At 51.9% G+C, this 12885-nt stretch overlaps 1 protein-coding gene across 1 annotated transcript in view; it reads left to right on the top strand.

The window, feature by feature from the left end:
• The window catches only part of ADAMTS8 (ADAM metallopeptidase with thrombospondin type 1 motif 8), a 59153-nt gene that overhangs the window by 20057 nt on the left and 26211 nt on the right, over positions 1-12885 (top strand). Inside the window, exons 3-5 of the mRNA XM_038754342.1 lie at positions 4281-4422; positions 6258-6774; positions 6916-7117. Coding sequence (XP_038610270.1) covers positions 4281-4422; positions 6258-6774; positions 6916-7117 — 861 coding nt within the window. The remainder of the gene's footprint in view (positions 1-4280; positions 4423-6257; positions 6775-6915; positions 7118-12885) is intronic.

Genomic DNA, 12885 nt, shown 5'->3' with positions numbered 1-12885 from the left:
AATTATTATCGAGTTGTGCAGGGAACGTGTCTACTAATTCTGTTGTACTCTCCTAGGCACTTAGTTTAGAGCTCTGCACACAGCAAGCACTCAATAAATACTACTGGTTAATATAGGATCTAATGATGGAGCTAGAGAAAATGTGACTGAATTACAACACACAAGATCTAGGGCTGACATGTCAAAGGATTTCTGACTTTGGGAGCAATTAAATATTAGATCAAGAAGTTTGGAATCTTCTAGGTAGGAAATCCACACAGACAGGGGTGAGATCGATAAATTATTTAAATAGTTAAAATGTGCACCCCTCCGCAAACACACACACACACTCACACATCCTCACTCACTCTTTTCCTTTAAGAAACACATTGAATCCACTTTCAAAAGGTCATCTATGTATGCACACTATGGCTACTTCTACAGGTGCAATTATCGAATAATTCCAGTTCCAAAAGTGCCCTTTGGCCTCAAATGTCCTCAATTTACCAAATCGTGTGTGTGTGTGTGTGTGTGTCTTCACTTTGGGCAGGGATTGTGTCTCTTTATTTCTGTATTGTACTTTCCCAAGCACTTAGTACAGTGCTCAGCATACAGTAAGCACTCAATAAATATGATTGAAAGAACGAAAAGTTACATATCAGTTTTGCACACAAATTCTCTCCCCACAAATTTTTTTCCAGCCAGCTAATTTTTCCCCAACTCTTCCCAAACTTCCCAATATCAGGACAACGATGCAACAAATGTCAGGAAACATAAACATCTTGAACGTGCTTTCACTCAAAAAAAGAATCTGACTTGCCCACTCCCTCATTTCTTTTGTATGGGACTAGTTAAGTATGAATCAGGCACTGAACAAAGAGCTAGGGTCAATACGAGTTAATCAGGTTGAACACAAGCCATCTCCCACATGGGGCTCACAGCCTTAATCCTCATTTTACAGTGGAGGTCACTGAGGCGCAGAGAAGCTAACTGACTTGTCCAAGGTCACACAGCAGACAAGTGGCAAGTCCTTCTGTCTTCCAGGCCCAGGCTCTAGCCACTAGCCCATGCTGCTCTCCTCAAATTTGACCTTTCTTTCAGGCCTGGAGTCCTGGTCTGGTTCTGATTTACATGACTGCTGCAGATACTGTGTATCCATTAAGGAGAGAAAGTCCTGTTCCAGGTTATGTCATGTGGACCTCCACAACTTTTTTATTTCTCTTCCTCCTCTTTAGACTGCAAGCTTGTTAATAATAATAATGATGATGGCATTTGTTAAGCACTTACTATGTGCCAAGCACTGTCCTAAGCACTGGAGTCGATGCAGGATAATCAGGTTGCCCCACGTGGGGCTCAAACTTTCAATCCCCATTTTACAGATGAGGTAACAGGCACAGAGAAGTTACGTGACTTGCCCAAGGTCACACAGCAGACAAGTGGCGGAACCGGGATTAGAACCCACGACCTCTGATTCTCAAGCCCATGCTCTTGCCACTGAGCTACGCTGCTTCTTGTTCATTCATTCATTCATTCAATCGTATTTATTGAGCGCTCACTGGGTGCAGAGCCCTGTACTAAGCGCTTGGGAAGTACAAGTCGGCAACATATAGAGACGGTCCCTACCCAACAACGGGCTTGTGGGCAGAGGCTATGTCTACCAACCCTGTTGTACTGTACTCTCCCCAGCTTTTTGTACAGTGCTCTGTACACAGTTAAGTGTTCAATAAATCCCACTGATGGACTGATTAATTGATGTCTCCCCTCTTCCCTATCCTTCACTTCGCCTTAAAAAAGCTAAACTGAGACGATGCTACCACCTCGTGGTTGATTTGGAAGAAGCCTGGGTCCCTAAAATATGGAGAAATTCCAGAAGAGAGGTGGGGGAAGAGGCTAGGAGCGGCCCAGAGGGTGAAGTAGAGCGGGCGGGAAGATCCCCTGGAACAAGGATCAGAAGAAACAGCGATCCAAGAGTCAAATTCTTGCTGCTCCCTTTAAGCTTATTTAACGGGTCTGCTAATTCTCTCATACTGCGTCCTCTCCCGAGAACGGTGCTCTGCACATAATAGGTGCTCAATAAATACCACTGGTCAATTCTGCAGGAGGATCTAAGAAGGAGAAGCCGTGTGGTCTAGTGGCTAGAGAATGGGCCTGGCAGTCAGAAGGACCTGGGTTCTGATCTCGCTCTGCCACTTCCCTGCTGTGTGACCTTGGACAAGTCACTTCATATCTCTGTGCCTCATTTGCCGCATCTGTAAAATGGGAATTAAGACTGTGAGCCCCATGAATTCAGTCCGTGCCCAACCCGATTAGCTTGCATCTACTCCAGTGCTTAGTTCAGTGCCTGCCCCACAGTAATTAAGCACCTACTATGTGCCAAGCACTGTACTAAGTGCCGGCGTAGATACAGGATAATCAGGTCCCACCTGGGCATAGTAAGTCAGGGGGAGAACAGGCATTGAATCCTCAATTTACAGATGAAGGAACTGAGGCACAGAGAAGTTAAGAGACTTGCCCAAGATCACACATCAGGTAAGTGGCGGAGCTGAGATTAAAACCCAGGGCCTCTAACTCCCAGGCCTGTACTCTTTCCACCAGGCCATGCTGCTTCTCTGTGATCGATAAATACCATTTAAAGAAAAAAAGTTCTGTGAGAGCCGCCCCCGACTTGCTTTTCTGTCCCTGCAGAGATCTGCAAGCATCAGGCAGCTCTTGTGGCTCTGGGGTTTGCGTGTGATCCTCCAGTTCCTCCAACTACAAAATGGGGGCCAGGAATGTCTCTTCTCCTTCCAGAGATCGGCACACAGTAAGCACTCAGTAGGTACAGATGATTGATTGATTATTCACTTGTACCTCAGTCTCTTCTGTCTTGCCACCGACCCCTTCCTCCCTCTGGCTGGGAGCTTCCTCCCCCTTCATATCTGTGGACGACGTGGAGAGCACCACTCTCCCCACCTTCAAAGCCTTAATAAAATCACATCTGTACCAAGAGACTTTCCCTGACTGAGCCGTCATCTCACCTTACTCTCCCTTCTGCACCACTTATGTATTTGGCTCTGTACCCTTTAAGCACTTGGTATTCACCCCTCCCTCGGCCCCCCAGCTCTTCCATACATATCCAGAATTTATTTTAATCTCTGCCTCCCCCTCCTTGTGGAGCCGAAAACATATCTACCAACTCTGTTGCATCGTACTCTCCCAAGCGCTTAGTTCAGTGCTCTGCACACAGTAAACACTCAATAAATACGATTGATTGGTTATGATGCCTTCAGACTTAGCCATGCCCATAGAGACTATGAACAGCCTGTAAAGGGCAGTTCCTGCTAATCCCCTGAGTTTTTGAGTCAAAGAGAGGAGGTCAGGAAGAGGTGAACAGAAAGGACATTAAGAAGCAAAAAAGTTGATGCTGGATCCTAGCCACGATGTGGACGAGATGGAGACACAAACATATTTCTCCTCGTTCTGGTCCCTGGTCATCCTGTCCCCAAAACACCCTGACCCCTCTGGTTTCTGGCTCTGGCTGGCATTGTGCAAGGGCCTTGAGACCATCTGGTCCATCTCCCTTCCCAGGCAGGTGCCCTGGACAAGCCGGCCCTCCCTCCCCTGAGAAAGAGAGCCCACAGGTCAGCCGGACTAAAAGATTCATTCAGTCAGTCATATTTATTATAATAATAATGGCATTTATTAAGCGCTTACTATGTGCAGAGCACTGTTCTAAGCACTGGGGAATTTACAAGGTGATCAGGTTGTCCCACTTGGGGCTCACAGTCTTCATCCCCATTTTACAGATAAGGGAACTGAGGCCCAGAGAAGTTAAGTGACTTGCCCAAAGTCACACAGTTGACAAGTGGTGGAGCCGGGATTTGAACCCATGACCTCTGACTCCAAAGCCCGTGCTTTTTCCACTGAGCCACGCTGTTTCTCTTTATTGAGTGCTTACCGTGTGCAAAGCACTGTAATAATAATAATGATGATGATGGTATTCATTAAGTGCTTACTATGTGCCAAGCATTGGTATAGATTCGAGGTAATCAGGTTGTCCCATGTGGGGCTCACAGTCTTAATCCCCATTTTACAGATGAGGTAATGAAGGCATAAAGAAGTTAAGTGACCTGACCAAAGTCACACAACTAAGTGGATCAGAACCCACAACCTCCAACTCCCAAGCCACTTTCCACTTTCCACTGAATCACGCTGCTTCTGTACTAACCACCGAGCACTGTACTAAGCACTTGCCCTGCACTAAGCGCTTGAAGATGAGAGAAGAGGATTTTGATCTCCTGAAACCTGCTCCTTCGGGGCAGGAGCCTAAATTTGAGAGGAGCAGTGAGTGCCTCTCCCATCTCCCTGGAAGATCCCCAGAGGGCGGCTGGGGCAGGAGTAGGGCAGAGAATGGAGAGCTGCCCTTCCACTTTTTAGTTCCCAGCACCGCCTCTCCCAGGATCGGTGAGCACAAGACACAGGGATGGGGATTTGCTGTGATCACAGCACATCCGCCAAGCTAGCTCTCTTTCTCCCTTCAAAGCCCTACTGAGAGCTCACCTCCTCCGGGAGGCCTTCCCAGACTGAGCCCCCTCCTTCCTCTTCCCCTCCCCTTCCCCCACCGCCCTACCTCCTTCCCCTCCCCACAACACCTGTATATATGTTTGTACAAATTTATTACTCTATTTATTTCACTTGTACATATTTACTATTCTATTTATTTTATGTTGTTAATATGTTTTCTTTGGTTGTCTGTCTCCCCCTTCTAGACTGTGAGCCCGTTGTTGGGTAGGGACCGTCTCTACATGTTGCCAACTTGTACTTCCCAAGCGCTTAGTACAGTGCTCTGCACGCAGTAAGCGCTCAATAAATACGATTGAATGAATGAATGAATGACCACAGGGAGTGAGATCCCCCAGGTAAGTAGGCTTGGAACTCCCTCCCTCCTTCACATCTGACAGACCACCACTCTCCCCTTCTTCAAAGCCATAATCAATCAATCAATCGTATTTATTGAGCGCTTACTGTGTGCAGAGCACTATACTAAGCGCTTAATGAAATCACATCGTGGGGGGGGGGGGGACGACACCCCCCAGGTGGGGCAGAGCCCCCTTCCCAGACTGAGCCCCCCTTTTCCAAACTGGGCCCCCCTTTTCCTCTACTCCTCCTCCCCTCTCCATCATCCCTACTCCCTCTCTCTGCTCTACCCCCTTCCCCGCCCCACAGCCCTTGTGTCTATATGTACATATCCATAATTCTATTTATTTTATTAATGATGTGTATAGCTCTCTAATTCTGCTTATCTATTTTGATGCCACTGATGCCTGTCTGCTTGCTTTGTTGTCTGACTCCCCCTTCTAAACTGTGAGCCCGTTGCTGGGTCGGGATTGCCTCTGTTGCCGAACTGTACTGTCCCAAGCGCTCAGTACAGTGCTCTCCACACAGTGAGCGCTCCATAAATACGATTGAATGAATGAGGAGAGGGGGGTTAGCCTGTCAGCCAGGGCTTTCCTGGCCAGGTCTCATGGGCAGAGGATGGGGGTCGCTGATGCCAGGAGGGGCTCGGGGGGTCTGCGAGGGCTGCAAGGAGGCCTGCTGCCCCTCTAAGGGTTAACGGGAAAGCGAGTAAAAGGGAGAGAGAGGGGAAAAAAAAGCGCTTGGAGTTGACACAAACCGGGGGCGGATCTCTGCCTCCTGATTGGCTTTACGTTTCATCCCAAACTTTCATCCAAACTTTCTTTCTCCCTCTCCCTCTCCCTCTCCCTCTCTCTCTCTTCTTCTCTCCCTCCCTCCCCCTTCTCCTCCCGCCCCCCCCCCCCCTTTTCAGCTTCCCTCTCCGGATCCCAGGGGAGGGGAAACTGGAATAGTGAGAGATCAAAAATAAACCTCTTATGTCAAAGCCGGGGGAAGGCGGTATAAATACCGAGGCCCATTCGGGTGCTTCCCAGACGGAGGAGGAGGAGGCCCGGGTGGGGAGGCAGGCGAGGGGACAGGCAGGCGGACAGGCCAAAGGACAGATCAGGGGACAGGCCAGGGGACAGATCAAGGGACAGGCCAAAGGACAAACAGACGACCCTCGAAGCCAAGCGGGGAGGTGGCTTCGCAGCCTCCTCTCGGGACCGGCAGCCTCGCCCCTCTCCACCGCCGGACTCCCGGGTCCTCGGGGCAGAGAGTGGTCGGAACTGCCCTCCGGGACCCTCTTCTCTTCCTCCTCCTCCTCCTCCTCCTTCTCTCCGTCCTCCTGGTGCCCACCGGGCTGTAGGCCCGCTCAGGAACCCCCATGCCCCGTCCCCTCCCAGCGCTGCACCGGTCGTCGTCGTCGTCGTCGTCCTCCTCCTCCTCCACGCCGCCCTCGGCGCTGCTGCCGGTGGTGGTGGCGGTGGCGTTGGCGCTGGGCCCGGTACTGGCCCGTCCCGGCCGTCCAGGGCCGGAGGAGGAGGAGCTGGTGGTGCCCAGGCGGGGCCCGGCAGGTCCCGGGCAGGTGGTGTTGCACCTGTGGGCCTTCGGCAAGGCCTTCCACCTGCACCTCGTGCCCGATGACGCCTTCTTGGCTCCAGCCTTCAGGGTCCAGCGCCTGGCCGCCCAGGGGGGCCCCCCGAGGGTCTCCCAGGGGCCCCCCACCCGGGTCTGGGGGCGCCGCTGCTTCTACTCGGGCACGGTCAACGGCCGGCCGGACTCCTTGGCGGCGGTCAGCCTGTGCGGGGGTCTGAGCGGGGCCTTCCTCCTGGCCGGAGAAAGCTTCACCGTGCAGCCCCTCGGGCCGGACCCCCGGGGACACCCCCTGACCCGGCTGACCCGGCTGCACCGGCTGCAGAGGTGGCCCGGGACCCCTAGGCCGGGCTCCGCCGAGGGCAGGCCCCAGGACTGGCACCAGGCTGGGGAGGAGGAGGAGGAGGCGGAGGACGAGGAGGAGGACGAGGAGCAGGGCCATGATGAAGATGTCCTGGAAGAGGACAGCCATGAGCTAAGAGCCTTCGAGCCACCCCCGCCTCTGGAGTCCACCACCGTCACCATGAGCAGCGCTCCTACCACAAGCAGCAGTGGCAGCAGTAATGCCACCAGCAGCAGAACAAAGCGCTTTGTGTCCGAGGCTCGCTACGTGGAGACTCTGCTCGTGGCCGACGCCTCCATGGCCCGGTTCTACGGAGAAGACCTGCAGGTAGGAGCTGACCCCTTCTTCTCCTCCGGCACCCAGCACCCCTTCCCCACCCCCAACCCCAAAACCCTTCCCTCCCCTCTCTCCATCCTAACCCACACATCAACGCCCTCATCCTGATCCCATGCCCTCTCTGATCCTGCCGATTTCTCCTTCCCGCCTTTTCCCACTCCCCTCCCCACATCGTTTTTTATCATTATGGCATTCCTTAAGCGCTGACTATGTGCCGGGTGCTGTCCTGAGCACAGGGGTGGATACGAGCAAATCGGGTTGGACACAAGTCCCTGTCCCACGTGGGGCTCCCAGTCTCAATTCCCGTTCTACAGATGAAGGAACTGGGGCACAGAGAAGTGAAATGATTTGCCCAAGGCCGCACAGCAGACATGTGGAGGAGCCAGGATTAGAACTCATGACCTCCTGACTCCCGGGCCCGTGTTCTGTCCACTACACCATGCTGCTTCACTACACCCACATGCCCCCCTCTCTCCTTTGCTCCCTGACCTCCCCACCCAATCTGCCCTTACTGAGCTCAGAAAAAGTCTTTCATCTCCTTCCTTCCCACATCTCCCCCGTGTCCTCATTTCATCCCATTTCCCCAGCCTGAATTCCCCAGAGGGTCTGGCATCCCCCTCCCGCCCTTCTCCCCGCCTCCTCCATTACACACGCCCATCTCTTGGCTCTGACTGTGATCTGGGGATCGGCCGTGAGCCCAGACACTGTTGCCCAACAGACCCTCAGTCGGGCACCACCTCGCCTGGGCCCCTGGAGTCTATGGAGAGGTGCCTGACCTCAAGGGACCCGCCGCTTCGTAAGGGAGACAAGACAGGCCCGCAAATCGTTTCCATCCATCTATTCCCATATACAGGGCTGCCAAGAATGAACTGGTCGTGGACGGTACTGGAGGGCTGGGGGTGGGGGGAGATAAATTGGGGAAATCTCCCTGGAGGAGGTGGGTTCTGACCTGCAGTTTAAAAGAGGACAGAGGGATTGCAAGGAGGTTGATTGGTCCTTGCCTAGTGGCTAGCACTGGGATGCATGAATAGAGCCCAGATTGGATCAACCCACTCAGGTTGGGATTAACCCCATCCACTCAGACCTGGGCCCCATCAGATTCAAGGGCCCCTCTGCTGGGCTTTGCACCCCAGGCTTAGAATTCATTCATTCGATCGTATTTATTGAGCGCTTACTGTGTGCAGAGCACTGTACTAAGCACTTGGGAAGTACAAGTCAGCAACATATAGAGACGGTCCCTACCCAGCAACGGGCTCACAGTCTAGAAGGGGAAGACAGACAACAAAACAAAACATGTAGACAGGTGAAAATATGTAGACAGGTGACACTGACACCTCAAACTTAATACATCCAAAAGAGAACTCCTTATCTTCCCACCCAAACCCTGTTCTGCTATCACTGTGAACAGTACAACCATCCTTCCTGTCTCATTAGCCTGTAACTTGGTGTTATCTTCTACTCATCTCTATCATTCGATCCTAATATTCAATCTGTCACCAAATCCTGTTGGTCCAGCCTTCACAACACTGCTAAAATCTGTCCTTTCCTCTCCATCCAAATTGCTACCACATTAATCCAAGCACTCATCCTATTCCACCTTGATTACTGCTTCAACTTCCTCGCTGACCTCCCTACATCCTCTTTCTCCCCATTCCAGTCCATATTTCACTCCGCTACTCGGATCATTTTTTTTTAACAAAGCCATTCAGTCCATGTTTCCCCACTCCTCATGACGTGGTAGCTCCCTGAAGGGGTTAAGGGTCAGGCAGAGGGATGAGGATGAAGTAAGAGCGCACCAGTGTCTCCATCTCTGCGGCAGGTGGAGTCAAACCTCTAGAAGGGGTTAACGAGCCCATCCTGCCAGTCCTCCTTCCCCTATCTCCTTAGCCCGGTGCCATCTGGACCCTATTCCCTGGTGAGTGGTGAGCAAAGCCAGGGGCAGGAGATGGCTCAGATCACTGCTCATACCTTGATCGGGAGCTTCCCCTAGAAGCACTCGGGCTGGGGAGCAGGGGCAGGAGAGGCAGCTGCAAAGAGGTAGCAACTTCAGGCCCTCCCAGCAAGCCGGCCCTCTGCCTATGTCCCTCCTTCACCCCCTACACCGCATCTGTCTGAAGGGGCAGGAGGAGGAAGGAGAGGCCAAACAGCCTCCTAAAGCGGGGTGGGATGCTATAATAACGCTCGGAGTTTGTCAAGCTGTTATGTTCCCAGAGCACTTTAACAGTGTCAACCTAATTTTAACCTCACAACGTCTCCGTGAGGTGGAGTGAAGCTGGTATAACCAGCCCCATTTTACGAAAGAGGAGACTGAGGCCCAGAGAGGTTGAGTGATTTTCCCCAGTTCACTCAACAGGTCAGGGGAATAGTAAGGGTGAAAACCCAAGATTCCTGACTCCAGTCCTTCACACTTACAGTGAGACTCTGTGCTTCCCCTGCCCTAGAATCTTTCCTCTGCAGTAAAAGAATGTCTTGGACTTCCATTCATTCTTTAAAGTCCAGGGGGGAAACTCCTTACAAGCAGGGGCCAGGGCAAAGTTCTCACTTCGCTTTCTCCCCTAACCGTCCCCTCAACGGTCGGTCGTAAGGAGATGCCTCCTGGGCTGACCTGACTTGTTCTTCGATCACCGGGTTGCCCCAACAAGCCAAACACACCCCCTCCCTAGGCCTCTCCTCTCTGAGTGCTGGAGGGCAGCAACTCCTTGTTGTGGGGCTCTGTGGGGCTTGGGTTTGGCTTTAGGTTAGTGGTGCGTTTTCCATCCTGGCCAGGAAGCAGTGGCAGCTGCCAGCTCTCTCTCAGTAGCCTTGCCAGTTCCTCCCTCTCCCTAGGAAAGAGGCCATGGCACAGAGCCCTGAGCGGGAGGGAGGTGAAAAGGGAAGTAGAGGAGAATGAAGAGAAAGAGGGGAGAAGGAGGGAGAAGAAAGAGAAAAGAGACGAGAAGGAGGAAGAGAGGAGGAAAAGAGGCTTAGGAGGAGGAGGTGGGAAAAGGAAAGGGAGGAGAAAGAGGAGGAAAAGGAACAAAGGGAAGAAAAAGAGGAGGAAGATTGAGAAAAAAAGGAGAGGAGAGGAGGAGGGTCAGAGAAGAAGCTAGGAACAAAGGAGGAAGAGAGAAATTGGAGGAAGTAAAGGAGGAAGAAGTTTCCTTTAAGGAAACAGGAAATAAGACCTCTTAAATCTGTGCTCCACAAGTCCCAATCTCCCTGTCCCTTTAAATCCCAGCTCTGACATCAGCCTCCAAATCCAGGCTGGAGGGAAAGGAGAAATCAAAGCCCCACAGGCGGACTTGCTCCTTTGATGATAGTAGATTTGCCATCTCGGAGGAACAGCAGCCAGGGGAGATTTTCCATGGTGGGGGGATGGTGAGGGAGCACACGTGAGGGACCCACCAACCCCACCCACTCGAGTGTGGCAGCTTCACTCACCCTCGGGACCTTGGTCAGCTCTTGTCCATGCAAACCCACCGGAGCAAACAACTGCCTGGGCATGCTTGCCAGCTCCAGCACCGGACGCGCCCCCCTTCCCCTCCCACCTTCCATTTCCCCGCTGCCTTTGACCTAGTGACTAGTTTGAAAACTGACCTCAAGTGAAGGCCGCGGGCAACAGGTGCATTGCCCTTGAGTGACCTCCCCCGCTTGCTATTGATGGTATTTATAAGGGACTTTATGTGTGCTAAGCACTGTGTGATGCACTGGGGTAGATACAAGGATCAGGCACTGTTCCTTTTCCTCGTGGCTTCCAGTCTAAAAAGGGAGGGAGAGGCGGGTATCTTATCCCCATTTTACAGATGAGGAAACTGAGGCCCAAAGAGGGTAAATGATTTTGCCCCCGATCACACAGCAGGCAAGCGACTACGCTCTTACCCAGACTTCTGGCTGACTGACAGTTGTAAAGAAACGGCAAGAAACTGGCCCTTTAACCCAGCAGGCACAAAGCCTTCCCAGTAATATCAGCTAGCCTCTCCCAGCCCACTCAGCACTCCGCCTTCCTCCTGTTCCCTCCCAGCCTCTGTCAGGCCACCGCCATCCTTCCTAATCACCCCCTCGAGACATTTTCTCCTCTCCATTCGCTCCTCCCACTGCCCACTTCACGCTCCCTGCCAAACACCCCTTCTAGATCAATCAATCCATTGTATTTACTGTACTAAGGGCTTGGGAAAGTCCAATACACCAGAGTTGGTAGTCATGTTCCCTGCCCATAATAATAATAATAATGACGGTATTTGTAAAGCGTTTACTTTGTGTCTGACACTGTACTAAGCGCTGGAGTGGATACAAGCAGATCGAGTTGGACACGGTCCCTGTCCCAAGTGGGGCTCACAGTCTCAATCCCCAATTTACAGACGAGGTAACTGAGGCACAGAGAAGTACAGCGACTAGCCCACAGTCACACAGCAGACAAGTGGTGGAGCAAGGATTACAACCCATGACCTTCTGACTCTCAGGCTCATGCCCTACCCACTGTGCCATGCTTCTCTCTAGAGGGGAACATACGATAATAATAATAATAATTATCATACTTGTTAAGCACTTACTATATGCCAAACACTGTTCAAAGCGCTTGGGTAGGTACAAGTTAATCAGGTTGGACACAGTCCCTGTCCCAAATGGGGCTCACCCTCTCTTCCATTTCTTTCAGATGAGGTAACTGAGACACAGAGAAGTTAAGTGACTTGCCCAAGGTCACAAAACAGAGATGTAGCAGAGCTGGGATTAGAACTCAGGTCCTTCTGAATCCCGGGCCTGTGCTCTATCCACTAAGCCCCACCGCTTCTATATAAATAATACAAGCTCTCAGAACACTAAGCATTTAAAAGATGTTCAGGATCTCAATCACAAGCCCTAAGGGGGTGTCCAGGGGAGATGACCAGCAGCCCCGGACACGTAACTGCTTCAGGTCAGGAATTAAGTCCAACCATCTGGGCATTTTCAGCAACTGTTGGCTAACTCGCTTGTCATCTACAGCACTTGGTGCTGACTGGTGGGCTAGTGCTGTCCAGCATGCCTGCTTTGCCATACATCCTGGAGACCTCCCTTCTGTTCCCAGCTGCCTCCTCCCTGAATTGGCATCAGGGCCCTGGGAAAATGGGCCTTTTCTCTTTCTGGGGAATCATCTTTGGAGGCTGTCAGTGAACCGAGTCAGGAAAGAGCCAACTTCTCAGCTGTCCTCCTCCCTCCACCCTGCCCGGCTTTCGTAACAGTAGATCCTTCCCCTCCTCCACCACCCCTATTTTCAGGGAATTGACGCTCAGCTTCCCACCCCCACTCATACAGTAGGATCTTTCATCTAGCCTCATCCCTGGGCACATCCAGAACTGAATGATCAATGGTAGTCATGACTGAAAGGACTCCAGTCTCTGCCCAGCCCTTTCTCGCTGGAAAACAGAAGTCAACACTTGGGAGGCTGTGTCACCTACTGGAAAGAGCCTGAGCCTGAAAGTCAGGAGAACTGCTCTGTGACCTTAACCTCTGTTCCCCAATTTCCGCATCTGTCAAAGGGGGACAAAATCCCAGTTTTTCCCCCCATGTTAGATTGAGAATTCCCTGTGGAATAAGGACTGTGTTTGATCTGACTGCCTTGTATCTACCTCAGTGCTTGGCAGATAGTGTTTGATAAATACCATAATAATAACCCTTGGTTTGTCCAGTCCAGGGAAGAGAACACCTTCTAGAAGGGTCATGGGGTCTTTGCTTGGCCTCAGTACCCCTCCTCCAAAACTTCATTTCTTGAAACACTTTTCCAGAGAGTTTTCTGGACCTCTCCC

The sequence above is a fragment of the Tachyglossus aculeatus genome, chromosome 11 (genome assembly GCF_015852505.1).
Source record: "Tachyglossus aculeatus isolate mTacAcu1 chromosome 11, mTacAcu1.pri, whole genome shotgun sequence".
Lineage (NCBI taxonomy): Eukaryota > Metazoa > Chordata > Mammalia > Monotremata > Tachyglossidae > Tachyglossus > Tachyglossus aculeatus.
The sequence above is the reverse complement of the archived record's forward strand: the minus strand, read 5'-3'. Positions and strand labels throughout refer to the sequence as shown.